Below are 27799 nucleotides of genomic sequence, written 5' to 3'. Positions count from 1 at the left end.
AAAATATTGATGGTTCCATATGTCCAAACACCACCTGGATAATCTGGCTGTCCATACACTCGTGCTTATTTACTTTCAATTGATGGTTCCATATGTCCAAACACCAACTGGATAATCTGGCTGTCCATACACTCACAAAAACTCCCCTTTTACTTTATTAATATCAATTTACTTCCGTTCTAAGAAATGATGTGGGTACTACTGTACCCGTTTGACAGACTTCAGTGGCTTCACAATTAGCGGAAAAGCTCTGTCCAGTTTCTATGCGAAGTCAATGCGGAATGTTGCATATTAATATAACCCAGTGTTTACTTTTTAAAGTTGGCTTGAGTCAAGTTAATTTGACTTTGTAATTAATTTTCAATATTTATTTAGCCAAAAATTACCTAAAAGTTGCTGCTCTGCCGAAGTGTAGACCAGTGTTACGGCGCATGTGCAGGTTTGACAGCTAAACGAGCGGAGCTTTAACTGCACGGACAGCTGATGTCAGTCAGCGGTTAAGTGTTTCGTTTTTCTTTAGATTCTTGGAGTCAAAAAAGACTGTCCTGGTTAATTACGTGTCTTGTTGAAGAGATATGGACGCCATTTACGCATAAAAGTATGGCGATAGTACGTACGTGCGTTGAAAAGTCGTCGTTTTGCGGAGTTAGCGAGCTAGCCGGCTAGGCTAGGCTATGCTAAATTAGTTTGTATCCTTGTGAGCCTGGAACGACGAAAGAACGTGTTGACAGCCATGGGGATACTATTCACAAAACTATGGAGGCTTTTTAATCACCAAGGTAAGAGTAAATGCAACGAATAAGATACGATGGAAACGTAGAGGTGAATTGGACACAATGGTGAGAGAAGGCCGCTGATAAAGACGGTTTATTTCTACAGTCGATCGTTTTAGAGTGACTTCTTACGCTTGACAAGTGACAACAAGCCCGGTTTTATCAAAGGACATCGTAATATTCAATGTGTACTCTGTTACGTTGCCTTCTTTTGGTATTCAGTATTTACCTCCCTTGTGTTTTAGGACAAATGTAACCCTTATTCACCACAATATTTCATTTATTTTTCTCAACGATGCGGCAGTTATTTTTCTACCTCAAAATGCTCATAATTCACCATAAAATCGCAGTTATTTTTCTACCTCAAAATGCTCACAATTCACCATAAAATCGCCAAAATAAATTTGTAAATGTTTTTAATACATTTAAATAAATCTGCTAGTCCAGATAGATACATGTCAGGATGTTAACAGTGACAACCCCTAAATGTCCATAACTTCAAATAAAATACAGTAAAAAAAAAAACAACATAAAAAAACAAAAACGCACAAACAAAAAAGTCCAAAGTGTAAAAAGAAATAAAGTAAAAGTAAAACCTATCAAACCACTGTTGGACCAGTAAGCACCATAAAAATGACTTAAAACCTAATTGCTTTATGACCTATACCTCAGTTTAATAAAGGAGCTCAACAATCTTAGATTTTTTGCCTTATTATCTATTGATCTCCACCCATTTCTCAACTTCAAATCTACACTCTTTATTTGATCAGTTTTGCCTAGGACTGTTATATTCTTAGTGACAGCATTTTATTAATTGTGAAAGAAGAAACTGCATACTCTTCATTCCAATTGTTAATTACTTGCACATCTCTTTTAGCAGTGCAATGTGGCACTACTGTAATTATTAAACAATAGATTACACTGGAAAAAAATGTAAATTCATTGACAATTACAAATTACAGTGAAATTGCATGTAACAAACTAAATGAAGTTATATAAAAAGGACAACATTTTTTCCCCCAAATTCACACCACAAGTAGTTTAATCTCTGGTGAAACCGTTCCTGGGTCTGCTCCTTGATGTTCTTGAGTCAGTAAACAGTTTATCACTTTAAAGGCTCCACTCACGGATTACAGTGAAGTCGGCCACATCAGCAGAAAAACGCTGGAGTGAATAGCCATCAGTGAACGACTCCAGGCTGAGTCACACTGACACCGTGTTCATCACATTTCCTTATCGTTTGATAGGAACGCAGTTGGACAGGTATTAACTATTACCCACAATCTCAGTGGTCAATGGTGTGAATGTTAATTATTATGATAGCTCAAATGTCTTTTTCAATTGTTCCTTAATGCAGTGACCGTAGAGATTAGCAAACAGATTATTGTCAAATTAAATGTCAAATAACCGTGTCTGTCAACACCAGCTCAACATTTGAGATAAGCACTGTAAGACTTTCCATCTTTCAGATTCTTCTCTGTGACTGGTCTTAGATGCTGCAGTAGCTTGTATTTCATAAATCATTGCTTAAAAGAGATTGTTAGTTTAGTGTTCATTTGCAGTAAAGATAGGCTCAACTAACTGTGCATGTCACGAAGGAAAATAAAATGTCACTTTGTGTACTTTTCTGTAGTTGCAAAAGATCACGATCAAAAACTAATTCTAGAAAAAGAAATGTCTCTGGGGTCGCCAGAAATTTGTTAGGGCCACAAGCCAAAAAAGGTTGGGAACCATTGTGCTGAGGCTTTTTTCTTTTTGAACAGATCCATTAGGTAAACCACCCTTTGTAAATGATCTCAGTAGCGACACTGTCAATACCACAACACCGTCTCAGTGAGGCTGCATGTGTGAAACTATTATTGTATTTGTTTTTCAAACAAGTACAATTAAAAAAAAAGAAAAAAGGGCGTGCTATGGTTTCAACTGCTCAATGCCGTGCCACACCAAATGCATCTTTAGAACAGATTGAAAAGATGACTTGCCAGAGTCTCAGCCCATGTAGTAATGTTACTGTGTCTTCTGGGCATTGTCTCAAAGGTGTGTCAAATGTTTTTGCAGAGCACAAAGTTATTATTGTTGGCCTGGACAATGCTGGCAAGACCACAATTCTTTATCAGTTGTAAGTATACAAATACAGTTTTTGCAATCGTCTTTGTTCCGACGTGCTTAATTTAATCATATGTTTTTTTTAATCTTTCGTCTCATTTTTGAACGTTGTAGTTCTATGAACGAGGTGGTGCACACTTCTCCCACGATTGGCAGCAATGTGGAGGAGATTGTCGTGAACAATACTCATTTCCTTATGTGGGACATCGGAGGTCAGGAGTCTCTGAGGTCCTCATGGAATACGTATTACACAAACACAGAGGTGAGAGGTATTTTGTCTTACTGAATGCTTTTTTTTTTCTGCTACAGGATCTCATGTGACAATTTTTTCCACAACATTTTACTTGTTTAACTTGTTGAGAGGTTGTGGTCAGACTTCATTGCAGTTAACGGTTAATTTAATCGTTGTTTTTTGTTTTGTTTTTTTTTTACTTTCCTTTTTCCTGCTTAGTTTGTAATCGTGGTGGTGGACAGCACAGACAGAGAAAGGATCTCTGTGACCAAGGAGGAACTCTATAGGATGTTGGCACACGAAGTAAGTACTGCGATCAAAGACCAGTAATAATCCATGCAACAAAAGTCTCTCACAGGTACTCGCATATATGTATATTTATTAAAGCACAAAAAGCACGTCAGCATCATATATCAATTTGAAGATCCGCAGGGAGTAATTGTATTCTGTTGCAAGTACTGTCTAATATTACAATACACACCTGACTTTAATTTCGCACAGACGCAATGGAGGGCGGTACAGGCGGCACAAAAATACTCATGCTAATTGGATTACTTTTTCTTCATTTTTAAAAATGTTTTGTTTAATGCCAGGTAAAATAGGCTTAACATTGTTCACATTTGCTTACTCACATTTTTCATAGACAATGAGTTTTAACATAACTGCAGCAGTTTCATTTGAACAATTCATTTGCTTACTCACATTTTTCATAGACTAGTGATGCAACATACAAACCAGGCTTGAGATATTACCTATGATACTAACTGCTGTTGCGTGACAAGAAATTGCACAGGCCCATTACATCATACTGTTCCTTTAAATGAAGTTCTGCCAAAACAGAGGATGACCCGTTGATGAATTGATTACCATGACCTGATGGCTCAGAAAATATCTGTTTGCCATATAATTGATTGATTTGCCATAAACTTCAAAATAGCTGCGTATTGTATTGCTCCCATAACCTGAATCAACTCAAATGTGTACAGTAAATGTGTTATTATATCAATGAGTTTTAACCTAACTGCAGCAGTTTCATTTGAACGATCGCCCAACACTGTCTATCACTCTAATGGTTTTCTCATGTCTTGTTTTCTCTCATTTTCCCTCCAGGATTTAAGAAAGGCAGGACTTTTGGTTTTTGCCAACAAACAGGACGTGAAAGGCTGCATGTCTGTAGCTGAGATTTCACAAAGCCTTCAACTTACCTCTGTTAAAGACCACCAGTGGCACATTCAGGCCTGCTGTGCCCTGACTGGGGAGGGGTGAGAAACGGGTTTAATACTCAGTTTGATTTATCTTTGCATTAAAAAACAAATTATTACCAGAAAATGTCGATTTAGTTGACTGTTTTTCTTAGTTGATGAATCAGACAATATAATGGTGTAGTGGTTTTGGTCATTGAGTGAAGAGCCAGTCAAGTCAAGTGGTTAGGGATTATGTAGCAGTCTAATTTCCTGGGTGAAGAAGCTTCTCCCCATTCCGTATGTGTGGGCAGTGATGCTGCGGAACCTTCTCCCTGAGGGCAGCAAAGAGAAGAGTGCATGGAAGGGATGTGTAGTGTCCCTGATACTGCTCATGGCTTTGTACAGGCATCGGCTGTTGAAAAGGTCTGTGAGGGAGGGAAGAGAGGCCCCGGTGATTTTTATTTTCTGCCCTCCTCATAATTCTCTGCAGGCCCTTTTGTGCTGTGATGGTGCTGCTGAAGATGCTCTCAGTTGCCCCCTCTGTAGAATGTTGTCAGGATAGAGGTTAGGAGATGGGCTTTCCTCAGCTTCCTCATATAGTACATATATCCTGCTGGGGTTTTTTTTAGTGATACGTGTCGTGTTCAGAGTCCACGTGAGATTGTCTGTGATGTGTACACCCAGAAACTTTGCACTCTTGTCTATTACTGTTGCAAGGTTGTTGAGGCAGAGTGGAGTTTGTGTGGAGAGAGTGTGTGTGTGTGGGGAGACTGTCTGAAGTCAATGACCAGTTCTGTCCAGTTTTGTCCACAGTGAGACCAAAATTAAGAAAAAACGTTAATATGTTAAGAAATGTGTTTCATTTATCTAATGGTTGTCGACTAATCGTTGATTAGAAATGCATTGCTGCAGTAATCAAAACTCGTCAAATTCTTAACATTAACCATCTTGTCTGTGCAAACAAATGCAGTGATTGTATAAACCTGGTTTTAACTGGTTTCTGTTCCTCTCTCTTTTTTCATGACCACTGTCCATTACGATCTTCCCAATCTGCTGTTTAACGTCCAGGTTGTGCCAGGGTCTGGAGTGGATGATGTCACGATTACGTGTGAGATGATGACCTTTGGCTTTGACCAGAAGTGGCCCTCCAAGTTCTCTCTTTTTCCCCCTCTATATTTGCCTCCACCTACGAACTTGAAATTGGGAAAACGTTTGGGTGAAGCCAGTGGACATTACCCGTTAATCTGTCCTAGAAGGGCAACTGATGGGTATTTTCTTCAGTGATAATTTATTTTACAAATGTGACTTTTGAGCAACACAAAACAATGTGACCTTTTAGGAGGACATGGAAGTGAAAGAGACTCTTTATTTAAAACAAATTCCTGCACGGTTTCCTTTTGACAAAAAAAAACAAAACAAAACAAAACACACGGGGCAGTGTTGACCTGCGATTTGTGTTTGACCTGGATATACATGGACTTACTCTTCAGCTGTATGAGAATCTGCCCATTGTGGCCTTTCAGTATTGCCGGACTGGCTGTGGCAATTGTTATTGCCCCCTCTCCTGTATGTACGGTACAGTATTCTCTTTTAACGGTGCCTACAGCTGAACGTTCAAGCCGCAAAGGCTGATGGCGACTGAAACATGCAGTACAGAGGGACAAATCACAATGACCCTCTGCCCATCAGTTTCTGTAAATAATCAGTGAAAATAAAAGTGTTTTTATCTGTTTCAGGGGAATTTCTGTCTCTAAGGAGTTAGTGTTTTTCCCCCCCATGATTGTTGTGCTACTTGTCTTCTTTACAAAGGTCTTTGTAACTTTAGAAATACGTTTCTTCTTCAAAGGTCATTGTTTATTGATGACAAAACAAAACAAAAAAATAGTTCAGAAAGATATTACATTTCTGAACACCATCCACCCATGATACAACATCCCGTTACCGGAACATGGACAAACATGACCAAAAAAACAATGTGAATAGACAGAGTACAAAGGCAAAGAATTATAATGATTATTAAAGAAATCCGATAAGTAATACATAATTAAGAAATAAATAATTATAAAGTAAAATAAAAACATAAGTAAAGGAGAAAAATAGGGGGAGTGTGCACTTTTCAAAAATATTGCGGGTTTCTCCAAAAAATAGAAACTTGAAATTAGTTTGTAGTGCCACCATTAGGGGGCAGAGTCTCACATTTGTTGCGGAGACGGCAGCTTTAATAAGAGGAGAGGGAGGATCAGTCAGAAGATGTAAATTAATTGTATATTATTTCTCAGGGCAGCTTACGTATAGGAACTTTTCAAGGTGTTATTGTAAATTCCCATTGTGGGAATAATAAAGAACTTCTTAATCTTAATTCTATTTATTACTTTTTTATGTTCTAAAATAAAAAACGCCAGCCAAGTCTTCTCTGTTGGCCTAAACAGTATCCGTATCAGTGACTTATTTTTCAATATATTTATCTTAAACATTTCTAAAATAATACAGAGCAGTTTGTTCTAATTATTTAATCGTTTTTCTGTTGGTTGCACTGTTTCCAGTCGCAAATACTAAAGTTTTGTATCCAATCATATTTCAGCCTCGTGTTTCCGGGGTGAAGGAAATCTGCCCTGAGACCCTCAGAATGGAAATTCTTTACCGGTTAAAGAACTCAAAATCTGATTGGTTAGGATTTAACCAATCAGTTGGCAACACTAGGCTTTCTGGCAGGCCCGCCATTACGATGGCGAATTTGGGTGATTTGTTTGGATAGTCGAATAACACACTCTAGCTAATAACGTCGATAGTCTTTTCTGCGTCTACTGCTTCTTTAAAGCGGACATTACCAGCCTGAAGCGAAGTAAAACATATAAATAAATATAAATATAAATAAATACGACATGACAGACTCAGCATTAGCATGGAAAGAGTTAGAAAAGGACTTGTTGCAACGGACGGATAATCTGTATAACAAAGCAATTGAACTCAACTTGAGGAAAGAGGTAATGATGGATTTTGTGTACAAATAATCTCAAGTTTTGGTGAGTAAAATACATTTTTTATTTTTTTGAACGATATTTTGCTTTTATTACATTCTTATTGGTACTTTGTGATGTAATTTATGTCGTAGCTGTGTCTGAAATGAGCCTCATGAGTTTGTTGCATTAGTAATGGCGTCTTTATGTCGCCACGAGTTATCATGAATTTTTAAAAAATATATTTTCAAAGGTTCCAATTCCTACTGTACATATACTTGCAACACTTTTAATAACGTCCAGTCATTAAAGTTAAAGTTACTAAGCTAACTAAGCAAACATAGAAACAAATTCTTTTTTAGGTGAGCTGCTAAAGCACTGATTCTCAAACCCTTTTGGTTATTCCCTATTTTAAATTCATGAAACTAATACTGAGTTCAAAAAGGAGAAAATAGAAGCACAGTTGTTCCAGTAACCCCGAACCTTGAAAATTCCCTTCTGATTGTTGGGCCCCACCTGCCATGTCTCTGTTCCCCAGCAAGGCCCGCCCCACACTTTAAGAAGCATTTTGCTAAAACAAGACAAGTTCAGGAATGTAAATATTAACAGCAAGCAAAATAAGTATATTGTTACACAAAATACAGGATATGTCTCAAAATTTAAATATAGGTTATATTAGGTATCATATTTAATTAGAATTGGAATTAGAGAAGTAAAATTGTGAGTTACCTGCCACACACATTTAAAGAATTTGACCGTTGCATTTAACCTATCCAGTACACATTCTTAGTGTTCTGTATAAGAGGCTCAAACCATTTGATAATTGTAATGATTTGCTGCACTTCATGTTGTTTGAGAAAAAACACTTGGTATGTTGACTTGCTGTGTGATTCAGACACCAATCTCAGGTGGTATTAAAAGAGCCTTTGTTTGGCAACATGTAAATACCTAAACAAAATACCTTTTACCCTGGTCTAAGAATAATCGTGTATCTAGAGAGCTAAACAAAGAAGTAGGTAAAAACATTCCTCAGAGATTAAGGTTCTCTTTATTCAACTAAATCTGCTGTTGCTGCAGATTTGTTGGCTGCATTGTGTGTGAAAATTCTATTCTAATTATTCACACTACAACTATAGTCTTTAATTTGAGACCAATAATGGACACCTCTGGGAAGGTCAGGTCAAGAGTGTTTTCTCCCCAACAGCTGATCATGTACTATGATGCTAGACAGTTGAAATGGTTTCTTTTAGGAACCCTTACCTCACTGGAATTCATTGCTTTGGTGTTCGTGGGATAAAACTGACACTTGGCAGTGCTGTTGTTGTTGTGATGGTGGTAGTGTTGGGTGTGTTTCCAGCAGCTGTTGTGTTCTGCTCTCACAGGTCATCAGTCATTTTTTCCAGTGACTAAGCATCATATGAAAGCAGCTGAATTCAGATATCTTGTAATATCTGGGATATTTTGTCCTCATAGGTTATGAGTGTTTCATAACCTATAAATATATATTTTTTTAAGACAAAATATACAAAATATTATTTTTTTTATTTGTATGATATAAGAGATATAAGATAATTTACAGTACCTCTCGAAGTAAAATGATCCGGTTTCTACAGGAATAATGAATTAATATATAAACTGTATCTGTATTATTGGGTGGTATGTTTTGTATTTGCATTATGCGATTTGGTTTCCTCTCTTCATCTCTCAGAGATGCTTAATGATTCAGCATGTTAACCAAGCTGCGGTATAACAAGGTCACAGTCAGCTACAAACCATAGAAAAAGTAGGAGTACTTAGATAAATAAGTAAAGTAAGATACACAGATGACAAAGCTGCCACAAAAACTTTACAAAACAGTCAACGAATTAAATCTAATCCGCAAAAGAACAAATTTAACACCATAACATAGTGAATTAAATTGCTAATTTCAGGTTACAGTTTTACAGTTACAGTAAATTACAGCAATTACAGATATGAGGGGATCGACATACGAGTGCTGTTAATGTCTTGTGTTGTTCCTGGTCTTTTTAAACCATTTTCTGTGGTGCATGATGGCTCTGTGGGAGCAGCCAAAGTTTTGTTGTATCCCTCTGGTACAATGACAATAAAGTCAATTCTATTCTTTACATAAAAACAGACACGGACAGGGGTTGAACAGTGCTAGGATCATCGCCTACCATGCAGCAGGTCATGGGTTTGAATCCACCTACGGCATTGGTATTCAAGGTTGCATGTGAATTGATGTTGCTAATGACCAGTCATTCAGGACATCACAGAGCGGACGCCCAGGCTGGGTTGAGTAGAGTGAGTCGATCAACTGCTGCTGTCCATCAACCGTCTGCTTCTGGCTTATGAGTAAGAGTAAATATATGACATAGCACAGAGGTACTGTAGAGACTAGAGAGGACTGTTTTTTCTACAAAGATAACTCAGTTTAAATTTGAATGCAATTTTGACCATTTATTCATCTTCTGAGCTTAATCCATTGTAAGGTTGTGGGGAAGGTGTGGGAGGAGGGGCTGAAGTAAGGCCTGCCAGTCATCAAGTCAAGGCGGGGTACACTCTGGATTATGGTCTTCAAAATGTATTATTTTTTCAAATTGTAGGAAACTCCTTTATAGAGGACCAATTCTTGTCTTTAGAAATTTATGAATCTATTTTAATGGTTTTGTATTTTTTTTTCTACCTCACAGCTCTTCTATTCGAAATTGACCTGGTTCTTCTTGACAGGACATTCATTGGTCAGTTCAGGGGTAGCTGACAGATGACCTCAACAGATATGGAACGTGCTGCTCTCACCAGACCTTTAGCTGTAGCTAACATTCTCTCCTTAAGGGATCAAATTCAGACCCGTAGACTTGTTCTAACCCACTTTCAAACCAAGCTCTATTAACCCCAATCATATTCCCTCTGGTTGAGGTTGTCTCAGCTGGAGTTTGCTTTTATTTTCCTCAGTCTACCAACACTTGTTCCCCACTGCCTTCCTCAAAACTCTACCGCTGATGCATTGGCCTCAACAGGTGCTCTTTTCTGAGAGGATCACTTAGGTATATTTAGATTTTGTAACCTGAGAGTGCCAGCCTGTGATTGGCTGCAGCGAGCACATGATAACCTGGGTAGAAACCTCGGCTGTGAGCTATCGCCCAGCGTTTCTCTGGAGGGAAGCTGGGGAGGCTTTGGTGGCTTGGGAGACCATTTAAACTTTAAGTTAACTGGTAAGCAAAAAGGAAAAGGCAATTAAAGCACACACATATCTCGTTTTCCTAAATCCTGCATGGCTTTCCGTCTCTTTGGACTTCTATCATCTTCATTCTCTGCTGCCAACTGGAATCTGAGAGGATCTATGACAGAGGAATTAGGATGGTGAAGTTTCTACTGGTCTGTGATGGAGTAACCAAAAGACCCAGAAGTTCAAGATTCCAACAAGAGCCAACTCTGCCATTCCTTTGTATATACCTGATTTTGCAGCAGCAGCAGCAGAGGGAGCAGCGGCAGCAAGGCCTTTTCGCTTCCAATTCCAAAATCTGAGCACCTTAGTTCTTACTAAGTCCTTCTATATTCCTTCCTCTTGTCTTTTTTAAATACAGTTTCATTAAATTTAACAAAATTTCATTCAAGTGCTAAAAAAAGAGAGTTAGTATGCCATCCTATATTTAACCTGCAGCCTCAGAAGGCATTGACTCCCCATTTGCTAAACAGAGCCAGCCAATCGGGCCGTGGCATTAGCTTACATGTCAAATAGCTGAAGCGCTGTTGGGCAGCTGTCGTGAGCCGTCAGCCAGGAGGCACCGTTTTTTTTTTTCCGACTGTGTTGTGGCAAGTTAAGAAGGAGGTTGAGGAGGAGGGGCGGTGGCCTTAGGCAGATTCAAAGGCAGAGGCCCGTTTTATTGAATTCCCCGACATACCTTATTGTCATCAACATATTAGGGCTTGCATTACATTGCAGTTTATGTGAGAATTTCTTTTTTTTACATTTTCTATTATCACTTTGTTTAGGACTGGGGTAAATCTTAAAGTTGGACTAACAGTGTGTGACCCCAGTGGATGGCAAGTCAGGTCTCCTTACTGTCAGCAAATACTGCAGGAATCTTTTGCTGGTATGACATACGTTCATTGGTTCAAAATCAGTGTGTTATTTTTGCTACATTATTATTGTAACATTAAAACTCATTTGATTTCAATGGGGATTTTTTACATATACTTATTATTCTTTAGCAGTGAATCATAAAAGACTGTCTTCTTTTTCTCTATTTCCTTTGACTCATGATCACATCTGTGCTTTTACATAGAAACCCCCTTAACACCGTCTGAAAATGACGGAATATGTGGAGTATGAGGAATATGTGGAGTATGAGGAAGAGGAAGAAGAGGGAGAGGAAGTGGAGTATATTGAGGAGGTAAGTAAATGTACATTCACGTTTAGAAAACAAAAAACAAAAAAACAGCCAGTCATTTCTTTTCCCTTTTTTCCAACTGGAGGTTGAACGTAATAACTTACCTATGAATAGTTGGTCAAGTGATGACCACGGCTTCAGTCAGCAGTTTACGGAGCTGGTTTTTGCTGCAAGATCCTGTTTCATTCAGAATCTATTCAAGGGCTGAAGCAAACTGTTAATAAAACTGATGAAAAACATAAATCAGAATATCTGTGAAGAATAGCTTTTTTTTTGCAGTGTTATGAGGCTCCCACAGTAATATTAATGGTGTTCTTGTGACGTAAACATGGCACAGTTGACATGGGCAGCATACTGTTACATACATTTTGGGCGTGTGCCAGTATGAGAACAACACCAGTTTGACTGAGGTGACCTGTTGAACCTCATACTTCCAATATTACAAGTTTTCTTTTTTTTTTAGATTTTCTAGTCAGTCTCTTTTTAATGTATGACTTACTGTGCTGTTGAATGTCTCCATGCCAGTGTCCAATGGAAGAGTGAAAACAGAAGGCTCACATCTTAATCCTTTATTTCCTGGTGAAATAGGATTAAGGCTTGCCTTGTATACCTTCATCATTAGAGCTCGTATCTTATAGGGGAGTCTTAATGACTTTTTTTTTTTTTGCATTACTTACTAACGGATGATTCCTGTTGATCATTTAACTCCCATATAACATAGGAGCTATTTCCGCACTGATTTACGATCTTTAATGCAAAGATGTAAATCATCTAGGAGGTGGGGTTACTAGGACAGAAGTACAATACACTCTGGTTTCACTAACACTTTCATCTACACTGTGGAGAAATCTCTATTGAGCAAATAAGTAAGAAGGCTTCACATCGGGTCTACAGAATGGTGAGAAACATAACTGTTAATGTCAGATGTAAAATAAGACTTATATGTCTTAAAACAACTATCCAAATTAGGACTTATTTGTTGTTTAATATTACATAACTGAATGTTTAAAAAGCTGGAATTGATTTTTTTTTTATATTGACTTAGATAACTGAATGTTTAAAAAGCTGGAATTTTTTTTTTATATTGATTTAAAAATGATTGAAGTAGGTCATAAAGGGGGTGGAGTGTAGAGTTCTCTGTCTGGCATTCAGACAAATTTAGAAGTGGACATCTATGGCACATTGGCAGAGGGATGGAGGGGAAGAGGGAGAAGGAAAGAGAGTGGGAGAGGCCAGTGCTGTAAATCACACTCCAAATGTGTTAACCTCACAGTGCTAGAAATCTGTCTAGGAGAGGAGTTTGTACAGTAAGAAGCACTAACCACAGTTGTAGAGTAGTTTTATAATGCAGCGTCTGTGTTTCTATGGTTCTCTCCTGTCTGATCGACCCAGATGTTGAAGCCTCTTACAAATGTTGATACAAAATGATTGAGATGTTCTTTCTGTCAGCTCTGGTTTCTCTGAGAAATGTGGTAGAAATGAAGGGCATCGTAGGAATCTCACCTGGGAGTAGTTTATATTCATTACCCACAACCCTGTATCACTGTTCACGTTTGACTTTACCATGTGTCTGAGTGAGGATAAGTGCAGTTCAGGCAGGCTGTAAGTTAGACGTGCTATTTCTGGAGCAATATGTGCTATGTGTGCGAACACTGCGGTGTGAGCTGCTTAATGAGAAAAGCATGTAAAATTAAGATAAAGTAAAATTTAAATTCACAAATATCTCCCGTTCATGTTCTCAATTCAGCAGTACCTTGTAACATAGAAACGTTAAGAAAATATAAAATATAATACCCACAGACCGAAAATTTCCATTGTAATGAAGCCAAGAAAGCATAGAGCTACTAAGGAGTGATGTTGTTAGGTGCAAAACAGATTGAATTCAGTCCACAGAACTGTTTGGTACTTCTAAAATCCAAAATTTGCAAAATTGGTTTCAAATTTTAAATATTTTTTTTTTTGTTAAAACATGTTGTAAAACTTAAATAGTTGCATTCAAGGAAAACATATATGTAACATAAAATGTTTGAATGCAGCCTGGTTGTAGAAAACCAGAGGAACCAAAAGCCTGCTTGCAGCGTAACTAGGGTTCCCACTCTGTGCAGGACGCCTCAGCATCTTACAAATCTTGCACTTACTTTGTATTTTATTTATACATTTTTAATTTCTTATGGTTTTGAGAAAGTCAGACTTGCTGTCTCACGACAGAATTGAAGTCCGTGAAGCTACATGCATGGGTTAATCACAGGTTCACAAGTTGGCATCGTTTTAACACTTTATGCTGGAAGCAACCAATAGAGGAGAAAGTGCAGCTTTAGTCAGGATCGTGAAAGTCTATCTCATTGGGTGAAGCCAATGCAGAAAGAGTATTGCAATTTTTGTGCAGCAAAATATGACATATATGGAGCAAATACGTGTATACGGCATATGTGCTTACGTTATATATTTTATTATTATTATTTAAGATGTAGATACATCTTACATCTGTATGTAATGATTTGAAGTTTAGACTCATCAAATAAAACATAAAACATCTTTTAGACTTTATTCTGTTAGTATCGGAGTCTGAGTGACCTATTGTTTTGAGAAATTGAATTTTTAAGTAAATTCATGGTGTTCCACTGCGGCCCGGTACCAAATGACCTACAGACTGGCACTGGTCCCCAGACTCCTGACGTTAACCATTCTGTCATTAACCTGAAAACGTTTAGTCTAAATAAACTACCAATACTCGACCCAAGCCCAGTGACGGGTGAAGGTGTCTATAAAAAAGGCATCTGGTGTAAAAAAGAAAAAGGTTGCCCCTTGTTTTGACATAAGGTGTTATCACCATACATTCATCTGCTGTGTCAACCCCAGAAAGGCATCACAGCTTTTACCTTTTTCTAGTGTATTGTGCATGTGTTAATTATTTCAATATATTATGTATAGACTTTATTCTGTTAGTATCGGAGTCCGAATGACCTATTGCTTTGAAATATTGAATTTTTTTTTAAGTAAATTCATGGTGTTCCACTGCGGCCTGGAACTAAATGACCTACAGACTGTCACCGGCCCCTGTTATTTAACCATTCTGTCATTAACCTTAAAACGTCAAAATTACCTCAAAATAAACTACCAATGCTCGACCCAAACCCAGTGACGGGTGAAGGTGGCTATAAAAAAGGCATCTGGTGTAAAAAAAGGTTGCCCCTTGTTTTTACATAAGGTATTATCACCATGCATTCATCTGCTGTGTCAACCCCAGAAAGGCATCACAGCTTTTACCTTTTTCTAGTGTATTGTGCATGTGTTAATTATTCCAACTGATGCATGTTAATAAGCAGGGCATTGCTTAAAATTTTCAATATATTATGTGTCAACAGCACTACAAAGGCTAAAACACAAGCCTTTTAGCTAACTGTTTTTATTAATGATCAATGAATAATGGAATTAGTGTCTGTCAGGCCTGATAATTGAGAAACCATATAAAGTTAGCGTAACAAATGCTGTTTGATTTTTATGGAGCCCACTTTCAATGTTAATGTTGTGACAGTCATCTTCATTTAATTGTGGCAGCCAAAATTGTAATTATGATTATAGTTGATTAATTGTGCAGCGCTATCTCTCACTTACTGTAAGCTGCGGTACCTGGGAAGTAGTTTTACATGCAGTACTACTCCAGGCCAGCAGGGTTAGGGTTAGGGTCTTGTTGCTCAAGGCGTACTGTGCTATATTGGTGTCATTAAATGTTCAGTAAAACAAAAATGGAGTCAATCTTAGCTATCAACAGGCGAATGCGATAGTTCGCCAGATTATCAATCTACTTCCCTATTCACCGTGTTTCTGGGTTTGGGAGGAAGTCGGAGAACATGCAAACTCCATACAGAAAGACCAAACTTTGCGCACCAGTGATTTTCTTTGCCCTATTGAATTTGTATCTCAGACACAAAGAAATAGAAATGTTCTCTATGCCAGTGGTTAAAAGATTAATCACCTAGGCTGTAGAACAAGTACAAAAAATCTTTAAAAAAAATTAAAAATAAGTCTTTAAGCATGACTTTTAAATGTCGTTTATCTTAGTTCACACGAAAGCTCCATCTATCTGCTCCTGACCCGGCCCCCTTGTTCAATTTTAGGACAGTTGTGGCTCGGGAGTCAGAACGTTTGCTCACATCTAACTTATCGCTATTGTTTTATGGATGGGGTAAATGCAGTAGAAAAATTATTTTAGTACAAAGCCAAAGCGTCTTGCCTAGTGAAGCTTGGCATCAAAACCCTGACCTTCCAGATAAAGGTTAACCTGACTAGCCAAGTCTTTTGAGTGTCATATACTTTAATGAATTAATTTAAGGGTACTTTAATAAAGCATACAAGCAGGCTAAATAAACCTGTTAAAAATAAACCCTCTCCTGTCTGCATGGTGAAACCTTACAGTTGGTGGTGGTAATAGAGAGATCTTTTTAAAAAACCAGCAGAGAGAGCTGAGAGCTGTGGTTGGACAGACAAACGGATTATAAGGCTGTGTTAATGTGCAACACGCTGTGGCAACAGATAACAGGAACAACAGGTGTGGAAATGACAAATAAAAATAGAATTAGTGTCACGTCAGTTTTTGGTGTCTATTGACTATTTATAGCGGATTTAGAGCGATCAGGCTCGCGTTTCACCGTTACTTCTTCCTCTGTGCAATGACTTCATTAGACTGCAGTTACTGTCACTATTACAGAACATAGAACCCTGAGACTAGTGTTAACAAGTGGTGTGTGCCAGAGCTGTAGAAAAATCAACCTCAATGCAACAGAATTTCTGTCATGTTTCTCCCATATCATGCTGTGGCAGTTTTGAACCCCCAGAGTTTGTGTGTGTGTGTGTCTATATTTGTAATATGTTGAGCAGATAACAACCACGGGGACTGTCACTACTGAGCAATCCACTCAGTTCCACCAGGTAAAAGAAACAGCAACTCCTGCTCGTGTAGAACAACTGTTTAGCATCTGCATGAGCTTTAAATATTGTTCAGTTTTAGCCGTATAAAATTATTAGTATAGAATATTATAAGAGATTTGAAAAAGGACTGTTATTGGGGTATTTCCTGGGTTTTTACAGTTTGGGTTCGGGGTGACGTCACAGTAAGGCTGCAACAATACGCCAATGATTTTTAGTTATTTTTCTTGTTTTTTAAACATTTTGCTTACTATTGCAATATTGATAGAATATTTTTAATGCTTTATGGTTATTAATAGATTTTAAATGTAATACTTTTTAAGCACTAACATGGTCCCTTAATGTTCCACATATTTCACAACATTCAAAAACCTTTCTCTGAAATAACATTTATACATGTTATTTATAATTTTCTGTCATGATACAAATTTGTAAAATGTGTTGCCATAAATAACCATAGATAACAAAGTTTTTTTTGGGGTACCTTTTTGTTTGTTTAACAAACAAAAACTCCGAGAATTGCTGGTTTAGGAACTGTTCAAACTTTTTAGTTCACGAATTACCTTCAGAAACTAATTCAGTTCGAAAAACTGAGGTTTCACTGTACATAGTCGGTATAACGGAATATGTTGCTTAGATTTCTGTCTAAATATTTTTTAAAAATTGTTTATTATATATTTAAATACATTCTTACAATTTTTGTGTTATAAATAATAATAACAATGTATTATTTCTTTTTAAATTTAAGCCACATATGCTTGACCGATACTTGATAATGATTACATTTTGTGACAATGTTGAGAGTGTATGGTTTCAGGGGAAAACTAATCCTTAGTTGAACACATTTTTTTTTCCATATTGTACACTTTTATTACTATTACACCACAAAAATCCTAATTAAGGGACAGTTGTATACTTGCAGCCATTCTTCTCACATTAGAAACTGTACAACTCCACGTTGCTCAGACTAATGATGCATGCTCAGTGCCTTTATAGAAGCTTTTTTTTATAGGTGTGCAGCTTTTTTCTTGCTCAAATAGGCATTTTCTTGCATCTCCAGACATATAGATAGAATGTATTAATTTATTTTTAGTGTCCCTTCAACTATTAAAGGTAAGTGGTTTGAGTGGTAGGTAAAAACAAGTTGCTTGTTACATCAGCTTTATAATATCTGATAATAGATTATTTAGTACATAAAGAAAAGGTCAAAATACAGCTTATATTTTTTATACTGTTACAATGTGTCTGTGATTGGCCGTTGTGTTGTGAGAGAATGTTTTTTATACTGTTACAATGTGTCTGTGATGAGCCGTTGTGTTGTGAGAGAATGTTTTGCTCTTAGTTAGAAACTTTTTTTTTTTTTTACTATTTCCCCTCTGTCCTGCTTCAGTCTGGCGTCCCTATCAGGAAGGTCAGAAAGAGGGGCAAAGTGGACACTTCCAAGTTCATGACCCCTTACCTGGCCCACAGCCAGAAGATGCTGGAGCAGTTCAGCCACGTAAGTTGAATTTAAGCTTTATTATAACTACGTGTTTGCCTTTAATTAGGTTTACTTGTACGATGGTTTAATTGGTACCTCTGCTCCACAGAACAAGTACCGTCAGGCCTACGACTTGTCCAGAGGAACTCCTCCCTGTGTGGAGACTGAAACTCCTGAAATGATTCGTATCAGGAAGGCCCAGGAGCAGCTGAGTGAGGTAGGTCTGAAGCTGTTGTTATCATCATTGGAATTGTTTGTCTGACACACAGTAAGAGAACTGAGTGTACATATTGTCAGGATCCTGGTTTAACATACCATGAATACCAAGAATATTTGTATTTTACTCTGTAAGTAAAAACAACAGTCAATCTTATGTTTTTTATTTTTTATAAATAATTACACACCCAAAAAAACTTAAAATTCATTAAAATTAATAATAATATTTTTTAAACAAATTTAACTTCAAATTGAAGGAATTTAGGTGAGAAAAAAATCTTTAAAGACTTGATTGATTTGAGTATTTTATGTGGTTGTTTTCCAACACGTTTATATTTATTATATTTGGATTCAGTTTGAAATTATTTAATGATGATATCATGATTGGTGTGAAAGGGTTTCGCGCCTTTTTGAATCTAAATATATTCAGAAATAAATCATGTCTTCCTGATGATCAGGTTAAATATCGTATGGAGGGAAACAGGGCTCGGACCACTAGTATGTACGATGGCGAGGCCAAGGAGATCGCTCATGTCAAGCGTGTTTCTGAACTGATCAGCAAGGTGAGCCGCCACTCCTCATCTTAAATATGAAGAAAAACAAAGATATACCTGTCTGAAGCACTGAAGCACCCACGCTGCTGATCGTCTTCTGCAGGTTCTGTACAGACAGAAGTGGGATGAGACTAAGGACCGGTACCTGCTGCCCCCTGATGCTCCTGAGCTGGTTCTGGCTGTGAAAAACGCTGCCAACTACAGCAACGTGAGCATCAGAACCCTGGACAATCCTGCCACAAACAGGAAGTTGTTTTTTTTTTACCTGTTAAGAACACGCTCTAAACCATGGTTTTACACCCGCTTCAGAAACTGTACAAGGAGGCCTGGGAGGAAGAGAAGACCATGTTCTGCCCATACAGCGACAGTCCAGAGCTGCGCAGAGTGGCCAAGGCTCAGGAAGTCCTCAGTGATGTAAGTTCAGTTCCAACTAGACTCTTTACTGCAGAAAATTGTCGGAAAAGTAAGCTACTGTAGTTGTAATCATCGTCTTCTCGCACAGATTCAGTACAAGAAGGGTCACCACGAGCGCAAGGCCAAGTACACCTCTCTGGCTGATCCTCCTGAAATGGTGATAGCCAAGATAGCGGACCAGCAGCGCAGTGATGTAAGCAGACACCTTTAACCGGCTCCATATTAACAATGCCTTTTCACTAACTTCTGAATGAACAAAGCATCTGCTAATAAGATTTTATAAGTTAACACCATAAGTAGCAAAATTGGAGCGAGTAATGAAAAAAGGTTTTAAACACTGGGACCTTTCAGTTCCACTGTAGCCCTACTTTTGTTTTGTTTTTTATAAAAATATAATTTTATCTTTTACTGTGTACTTTGAGTTAATTCCTGGATCTTGTTGGTACTTGTTACTTGTTTATTCTTGTTCAGGAAACTGGTCATTTTGGCAAAATTTTTACGATTTTTATTTTTTTTTGGCAAAATTTTTACGATTTTTATTACGAGTATTTTACTTATCTTTTCTAACTCTTAGATTTTTTGCTTCTCAATTTTGTTTTATATTATAATAGTATATTGCATAGTGTTATATACATATATACACATAACTATATATAACTCCTTAATAAGTTATATAAGTTTTTTAAAATAATAATAATAAGACAGATTATTTAACAAAAAACACTTATTAACAACTTAAAAAGCAAAGTAAAAAATTATAAAAAGCTAATTTCACAAACTGTCTTTTATATAATATTTGCTTTACTTTTTAACAACTTAAAAAGCAAAGTAAAAAAAATATAAAAATTTATAAAAAGCTAATTTCACGAACTGTATTTATTTGCTTTACCTATACAGTTGTAGCATTTTAAGTTGAACTGTCTTTTCGTTACCTTCTAGCTTAATGTGTGGTAAGAAGCTATTCAGTGCTATGTCTCCTAATGTTGCTTGTATTTCTGGTTCTGTACACAGCTGAAATACAAAGAGGATTACAATAAAAATGTGAAGGGTCAGTGGTGCGAGACTCCCTACTTTGATGTGGCCACTGCCAGGGTGGCGATGGAAAACCTCAGCCACGTAAGTGTCGCCGTTACTTTGCAACACGTCTGACCTGACATTTATAAATCATAAAGACAAAAAACACGCCGTTCTGCTGCAGGTGTAACAGCATCTTTTTCTGTGTTCTCCCAACAGAGAAAGTACACGCAGGACTTTGAGGACACAAAAGACCAAATTTATTTCATGCAGACCGAGACTCCTGTTTACGACACAAACAAGAAGGCTCGTATAGCTGCCAGTGAGGTGAGTCCCCACAAACACACACGAGCACACAGATTATGGAGTATTTATAGAGGCTTTGTCTCATGTGGAAGATGCGGCAGAGCATTGACCAGTGTCTCAGAGTGGAGTGTGATTCATCACCGTGTGATTGCACTCAGTGAAACACACACATCAGCTGCTTGATCCACAGAGTACGGGTTAGATCACTAATTCTACCAGAGGATAAGTTGTTCCAAACATAAAACAAACCTCCATTTTACGCCCTAAGTCAGAACTAATGTACTTTACGTTAGTACCTATGTCACTCACCTACACTAACACAGTGGCAACATCATAATCTAGGACATAAAAACATCAGAAGTGTCCGATTTACGCGTGGAAGCCACAGTAAAGTTTTCGAAAAAAGTTCAGGAAAGTGAATGTAGCACAGTCCAACTATATATGGCATACAACTGGCAAATGTCAACAATGCTGTGTGACAATATATTTGTCCACTCCACTCGTCCACTTGTTCCTGTGTGAAAATTGTTTTCAAGCCGTGTGTCGGAATGATAAAACAAGACTTTCTTAATAAATATATTGGACATGGCGACGTAGCCACAAAATGCTGTAGGTCAAGTATGTCATAATGTGAGGAGCCTGTGTATGTTTAATGTTTATTCAAATTTTCAAATTTTAATTGAGTATTTGGCTCTTACTCTACAAGGTTATATAAAAAAACGCAATGTTACTTTACTGCAATTTGGCCTATTTTTACTAAAGACATGAGAAATAAGTTGTTTTTTCAATCTAATCTCACTATAATATCTATTTTTTTTTTCTTCTTTTACAGGTCCAATATAAGAAGGATTATGAGAAAACAAAAGCGAAGTCTGACTATAACACGCTCCCAGCCACTGAGAATCCTCTTCTCAGGCAGCTTCGATATGCTGGCACCATTCTCAGTGATGTACGTTTGCACACATTTTTTAAGATGCAAAGATGGAAACAAATATAAAGCGAATTGATGTGTTTAGCTGATTGTCATAATTTATTGATTTTAGATTTTTTTTTTTGGCAAATATTTAGAATGACCTTTTTTGTTGTCCACTGACCTTTTTTCATCATATGACTTGACAATGACAGAAAGTATACAAGGACAACTACGAGAAATCCAGAGGTTTTAGTATCAACTATTGCGACACGCCCAAGTTCCAGATGGACTCCGTACTGAAACGGTTCTCCGATGTAAGATCAACGCACCAGATAGGACTTTGATTTATTATTACATCAAATATAAATACTGTTGCCATATACTAGCTAATATTTTGTCTCCATTTTCCAGACACATTACAAGGATAAGTATGAAAACGAGGTGAAGGGTCACTACATTGGCAGCTATGAAGATCTTTATATGCTTCACTGTCAGAAGGTTGAGGAAATGAAGAAGGATGTAAGTGGCATTTGAACTTCATGGTCAGAAGACTTTATTAACAAATGTGTGACACATTTGCACATTTATCTCTTGCAGCAATTGTACAAAGCAGACTATGAAGATATGAAAACCAGATGCTTCTTCCCTCAAACTGTTACGCCCGAATATGAAGCTTCAAAGAAGCTTGACGACTGTAAAGATGTAAGAAATTTTGGCAGATAAAATGCCGATACATACTGTATGTTTTAAAATCGCGTCTGTAATTTATGTTATTTCATTGTTTTTTTTTACAGAAAGTATACCGGAAACATCCAGACAAAGTGAAATTTACGCAAGTGACAGACTCACCGGTTATGGTTCAAGCTGCCATCAACGCCCAGCAGCTGAGTGACGTAAGTACCATTGAACTGAACTGCCTGAAAACAGCTTGGTAAAATACAACTGTGTTAAAGCATCAGAACTGATGCTTTGTTTATTAGGTTGAGAAATTGTCAGAAAAATCTGCCTGATGTTTTCAGTTACAATTACAGCTGTGAGCAGTGGGCTTTATATACAGCAACAAGTTTTTTTTTTATATATACAGCCCAGGACTGTTCAAAGGTTTTAACAGATTTATACATGTAGTACCCTCTTGCACCCCATTGGTTGGTTCAACGACAACAACAAAGTGAGGAGGCGTGGCCTTAAAATAGGACAGAAAGTGAGTAAAGAACAGAAAACAAGGTTGTGAACAGATCACTTTCAAGGCTTAAAAAGCATCAAGTTCATTACAAAAATGACAGGAAAATGTTTAACGTTGTTGAGGATGAGTTTCTGGTTCTTGATATTTGCTTTAAATACTCGTAACAGAAAAAATAATGCAAAAAGGAGGCCATAGTGAATGTGTGCACCATCAATGTCTTGCACATCTCTCTATGTATTGTGTCTATATAATGACATTAATGGTGAAAAGGCCATTCTAAATGTACCAGATGAGTGAGTTTCCAGACATGCAGATCACCTTGAAATGAATCCCATCATGCAGGCAGCTCAGCTGTCTCTCTGTGGGCACCATGGAAACTGGAGAACCATCTTTCTGTGATGTAAAAATAGCAGCGTGTGTTCATGAGACCCGGAATAAACCCTGTGATCAGAGGGTGGGCATGAAAAAAGGGGGGGACAAGTCAAGTGTGCCTCACATCGAAGCCACCGAGTGCAAGACTGCCCTCTGGTGCAAAGAAATCACATAGCGACTGACACGCACTTCTTTTGTATTCATTTTGTGGCTCTGCTCTTCCCACAGTTAAATTACAAAGCACACTACGAGGAGATGAAGGTCAAGTACAGTTTGCCTCCAGACTTCCCCTTCTTCGTTCAATCCAGAGCAAACGCTTTCAACCTCAGTGACGTAAGTTCCATCTGAACGAGGAAAAACTTCTCAGTAAGAGTTCAAACTGAACTAAGTAAACGCCTTCACCTGTTCCGTGTAGAACTGTTACAAGTACGACTGGGAGAAAAACAAGGCCAAAAAGTTCGAGGTGAAGGGCGACGCCATCTCGATCCTCGCCGCTCGCGCTCACACCAACATCGCCAGTGACGTAAGTTTGCTAAATTTGTATTTGTTGTCTATTGCCCTTAATGAGTGGCGTAAATGACAACCTGCTGCTTTTCTTTGCAGGTTAAGTATAAGAAGGAGTTTGAAAAGAACAAGGGCAAGATGGTGGGAGCCCTCAGTATCAACGACGACCCCAAGATCCTGCACTCTGTTCACGTGGCCAAAATCCAGAGTGATGTGAGTCGTTAGCTTCTCCTGAACTAAATTACTGACATTTTTACTTTACTGTTAACTGACTAGACTTACATTAGAGAAAAAACATGATCTTTCTACATATGTATTTATTTATTAAAGGCAAAGACAGCATCATCAGTAATGTTAAAACAAAGATTATTCTGAGCATTCTTGTACCATAACAAAATAAAGGATCATTGAACATTTTGAAATGAATGAAAAGTACATGTTGCTTTAGACGAATACACTGAAAAAAATTAATGAAAATGAAAAGCATTCATTTGTTAAATACAGCCCATAGAAAGAAAATCAAAATTAAGATCACAGTTCATGAACCAGAGCAAAAATGCTTTGAACCATTGAAGGACATAAAGTGTTGTTTCCACAGCGTGAATATAAAAAGCACTACGAGAAGCAGAAGACCAAGTACCACACACCACTGGACATGATGTCGGTCACCTTGGCTAAGAAGTCCCAGGGAATTGCCAGCATGACTGGATACAGGAAGATCAGTCCCAACTACTTCCTGCCCTACGACAGCGTCCTATTGGACCTGGCCAAAAAAGCCAACGTCATCCAGAGCAACGTAAGACCACACTGTGGAGTATCAGTTTGATCTAAATACGATTTTTAACTAAATTTATCATGAGGTTAACATTTCTTCTTCTTTTTTTTTTTTTATTCTTTCATTTATATGTCAGAATGAGTACAAGGCCGACTACAACGCCTACACCAAAGGAACTCCTTGGATCCCCTATGGCTCCATGGATGTGGAGAAGGCCAAGAAGGCAGGCGAGATCCTCAGTGAGGTATGAGATTTTTAGCAATTTTGCTAAATGTGTTTAGCATTTATATTTTCGACCAATGAACCCATTATATAATCATTTTTGTTTTTTACAGAGAAAATACAGACAGCACCCAGACACCGTCCCCTTCACAGCGATTTATGACCATCCCGTCATGATGCAGGCTAAAGTCAACCAGCTTCAGAGAAGCGATGTAAGCTTCAGCCTAGATTTTGTTATTGCTTCTACGGAAAGAGGCTTTTGCACCCAATAAACATTAATTAACATGATTGACTTCTGCTTCGTCTCCTTTTTCCTCTAACAGCGCTTCTACAAGAGTGGTCTTGAGGAGATTCATCAGAAGTACTCTTTGCCTCCTGACATCCCAGAGTTACAGCAGGCCAAGTGCAACGCCTACAACATCAGCAAGGTAAATCTGCCAGATCACATGAGTTGGACATTTTGAAACACCAATTTTCAATTAAAAAGCACCAGATCCTGAATGGGATTTTTACATCTAGTGAAGTGTCCATTCTAATCATTCTTTCTTCTTTGTTGTCCTTTCAGAACTATTACAAAATGGCCTGGGAAGACCTTATCGCTAAAGGTTATGACCTGAAGCCCGATGCTATCTCTGTTATCGCTGCTAAGGCTGCTAGACATGCAGCCAGTGATGTAAGTTTTTCAAGGGTGTCAAAGACTTTGTTAGGGACATGATATAATATAAAAAGACATTATCATCTGCATAAAGTATTTGTAAAACCTAATGGAATATCTCTCACAAATTTGTTTGGCATTTCAAAAGAACGTTTTTCAAGGGTGTCAAAGACTTTGTTTGGGACATGATATAATGTAAATAACATTATCATCTGCATAAAGTATTCGTAAAACCTTATGAAATATCTCTCACAATTGTTTGGCATTTCAAAAGAAGAGATTCACAGTGTTTCCTTGTACTCAAAGAGATGGATATTTAGAGAACCATATCTGTCCTTTTAGGTCCAGTACAAGAAAGCATACAATAAAGCCAGAGGTCACCACGTGGGCTTCCGTAGCCTCCAGGACGACCCTCTTCTGGTCCATTACATGCAAGTGGCCAAGATGCAGAGTGAAAAGAACTACAAGAAGGACTACCACAAGGCCAAGCTGAAGTACCACTCACCTGTAGACATGATAAGTTTGGCTCATGCCAAACATGCCTCAAAGGTTCAGACCAATGCTGGCTATAAACAGCATCACCATAACTATTGTCTTCTACCTGGTGCCATGAACCTGGAGCTGGCTCGCAACATGAACTTCATCGCCAGCGATGTGAGAGACCATCAAAGCTATTTTTTTTTTGTATTATGACACTCTTGCAACTCAAGTACAATTTCTCATCAACCTTTTTTTTTCCCCAGGTGAACTACAAACAGGAATACGAGTCCTACGTGAAGGGAGTCGGCTGGGTTCCCATTGGTTCCCTGGACGTGGAAAAGGCCAAAGCAGCTTCCGCAGCTCTGGATGAGAGGAAGTACCGTCAGCATCCTGACACTCTCAAATTCACCAGTCCTGTGGACTCCATGAGCATGGAGCTGGCCAAGACCAATTCCAGAAATCTGAATATGGTCAGTAAAAATTAAAACCACTTTGTGTTAATTTCCTGGTATTAGTCTTTAATCTGCTCCTTTAAAATGGATATAAACACATTCCTCTGTTGCAACTGTGCAGAAAGACTACAGGGCCAGTGGAGAGAAGTTCATGCACACGTACCATCTGCCCGCTGATACACCTGAACTGCTGCAGGCCAGATACAATGCTTGCAACATCAGCCAGGTCGGTCAAACTGACTGTGCAAACAGACAGAACATTTTAGAGGAATATTGTACAGTCGCAGATATAACGCAGATTTTGTTTTTCGTGCATAGAACTTCTACAAGTATGAACACCGTCAAGATCTGCTTAAAGGACATCACGTGAAGGAAGATGCTATTTCTGTTGTCGCCGCTAGAAGCTCAAGAGACATTGCCAGCAATGTAAGAACTGGTCATCACAATAACCAATAAGACACAATCTTTTCTGTTACGGTTACACAAACATGTTTATGAATATACAAACACAGTCTATGTGGAGAAATTGCAGTACTGCATCGGCAATTTAGCTTATTGTTTGTACAGTTTTGAATCTAACCTTTAAACGCTTGTATTATGGTTTTTCAGTCCACTTTTACTTTAATTTTAAAGCTAATTTAAGATATTCTTTTAGGTTCTTTTTTTGGTAACTATTTGTCATTTTTGCTTACAAATAATGACAGATAATTACAATTATTGTATAATTAACTTATTATTTAACTCAAGACCATTTCAAAGTTTACTGAGCTACTATGAATTCCTGACCTTGATGTTACTATCATTTGGTCTGATAATTTCCTAAAACCTTAACGTTTCTGTTATTGCAGTACAAGTACAAACTGGCCTACGAAAAGGCCAGAGGTCACCACGTGGGCTTCCGTAGCCTCCAGGACGACCCTCTTCTGGTCCATTACATGCAAGTGGCCAAGATGCAGAGTGAAAAGAACTACAAGAAGGACTACCACAAGTCCAAGCTGAAGTACCACACCCCAGTGGACATGTTGAGTGTGGTCCATGCCAAACAGGCCTCAAAGGTTCAAACCATGACTGGATACAAGCAGATCCCTCACAGCTTCCTGCTGCTGCCTGACAACTTGCACCTGCAGAGGTGTCGCAACATGATGGACATCCAGAGTGACGTATGCTTTCCCATCAGGACATCTCCCCAACCAACCCAAAAATAATCTTCATAATGATGTATATATTTTTGTACCTCTCCGTGTCCACAGAATGTCTACAAATCAGAATATACCAACTACTACAAAGGATCAGGTTGGGTGCCCATTGGTTCTCTGGATGTTGAGAAGGCCAAGACGGCCAAAGCTGCTCTAGATGAGCACGGCTACCGCCAGCATCCTAGCACTTTGAAACACACCAGCAAGACCGATGCCATGAATATGGTTCTGGCTATGACCAACTCAAAGCAGATGGACCAGGTATAAATACTTCACTTTTAACTGTACAAATGTATGGATTTTATTTTACTCTACTATATTTTTTTTTTGAAGAAAATGGGTCAAAGTGACACAGTTTGCTGGAAAAATCAGTGTCACGTTGTTCAAAATAGATTTAATCTTCTATTATTGTTTTCCCGCAACTTAATTCTTTTAGGCCGCATACAAGGCCTCTGGAGAGAAGTTCATGCATACCTACCATCTTCCTGCTG

At 38.0% G+C, this 27799-nt stretch overlaps 2 protein-coding genes across 22 annotated transcripts in view; both read left to right on the top strand.

The window, feature by feature from the left end:
* Positions 1-420: 420 nt before the first annotated feature.
* On the top strand, positions 421-6036 carry arl5a (ADP-ribosylation factor-like 5A). Its single transcript, XM_008327948.3, has 6 exons — positions 421-779; positions 2832-2892; positions 2994-3141; positions 3331-3414; positions 4222-4373; positions 5364-6036. Exons 1-6 carry the CDS (start codon positions 734-736, stop codon positions 5410-5412), a joined length of 540 nt encoding a protein of 179 aa, XP_008326170.1. The 5' UTR covers positions 421-733; the 3' UTR covers positions 5413-6036.
* A 947-nt stretch (positions 6037-6983) lies between these two features.
* Positions 6984-27799, top strand: part of neb (nebulin) — a 65073-nt gene continuing 44257 nt past the window's right edge. For 14 of the 21 annotated variants that reach the window (XM_017039886.2, XM_017039887.2, XM_017039890.2 and 11 more), the window contains exons 1-30: positions 10373-10467; positions 11249-11349; positions 11542-11649; positions 16525-16575; positions 17963-18070; positions 18162-18269; positions 18727-18831; positions 18926-19030; positions 19132-19236; positions 19325-19429; positions 20248-20352; positions 20470-20577; positions 21389-21505; positions 21682-21783; positions 21881-21988; positions 22067-22171; positions 22264-22362; positions 23253-23357; positions 23440-23547; positions 23628-23741; positions 24127-24324; positions 24440-24547; positions 24639-24737; positions 24849-24953; positions 25091-25198; positions 25523-25834; positions 25924-26130; positions 26234-26338; positions 26431-26538; positions 26961-27241. In XM_017039886.2, the coding sequence (XP_016895375.1) occupies positions 11566-11649; positions 16525-16575; positions 17963-18070; positions 18162-18269; positions 18727-18831; positions 18926-19030; positions 19132-19236; positions 19325-19429; positions 20248-20352; positions 20470-20577; positions 21389-21505; positions 21682-21783; positions 21881-21988; positions 22067-22171; positions 22264-22362; positions 23253-23357; positions 23440-23547; positions 23628-23741; positions 24127-24324; positions 24440-24547; positions 24639-24737; positions 24849-24953; positions 25091-25198; positions 25523-25834; positions 25924-26130; positions 26234-26338; positions 26431-26538; positions 26961-27241 (3473 nt within the window). In that variant the 5' untranslated portion in view covers positions 10373-10467; positions 11249-11349; positions 11542-11565. Of the gene's footprint in view, positions 7319-10372; positions 10468-11248; positions 11350-11541; positions 11650-16524; positions 16576-17962; positions 18071-18161; positions 18270-18726; positions 18832-18925; positions 19031-19131; positions 19237-19324; positions 19430-20247; positions 20353-20469; positions 20578-21388; positions 21506-21681; positions 21784-21880; positions 21989-22066; positions 22172-22263; positions 22363-23252; positions 23358-23439; positions 23548-23627; positions 23742-24126; positions 24325-24439; positions 24548-24638; positions 24738-24848; positions 24954-25090; positions 25199-25522; positions 25835-25923; positions 26131-26233; positions 26339-26430; positions 26539-26960; positions 27242-27799 lie in introns of those variants that run through there. The other 7 variants (XM_017039888.2, XM_017039883.2, XM_025063555.1 and 4 more) reach the window with 5 other exon arrangements.

The sequence above is a fragment of the Cynoglossus semilaevis genome, chromosome 16 (assembly GCF_000523025.1).
Source record: "Cynoglossus semilaevis isolate Cse_v1.0 chromosome 16, Cse_v1.0, whole genome shotgun sequence".
Lineage (NCBI taxonomy): Eukaryota > Metazoa > Chordata > Actinopteri > Pleuronectiformes > Cynoglossidae > Cynoglossus > Cynoglossus semilaevis.
The sequence above is the reverse complement of the archived record's forward strand: the minus strand, read 5'-3'. Positions and strand labels throughout refer to the sequence as shown.

Coding starts and splice junctions, on each gene's coding strand:
- arl5a (XM_008327948.3), top strand. CDS start 734: ATGGGGATACTATTCACAAAACTATGGAGGCTTTTTAATCACCAAG. Junction 3,142..3,330: donor CGTATTACACAAACACAGAG/GTGAGAGGTATT, acceptor TTTCCTGCTTAG/TTTGTAATCGTGGTGGTGGA. Junction 4,374..5,363: donor TGTGCCCTGACTGGGGAGGG/GTGAGAAACGGG, acceptor TTTAACGTCCAG/GTTGTGCCAGGGTCTGGAGT.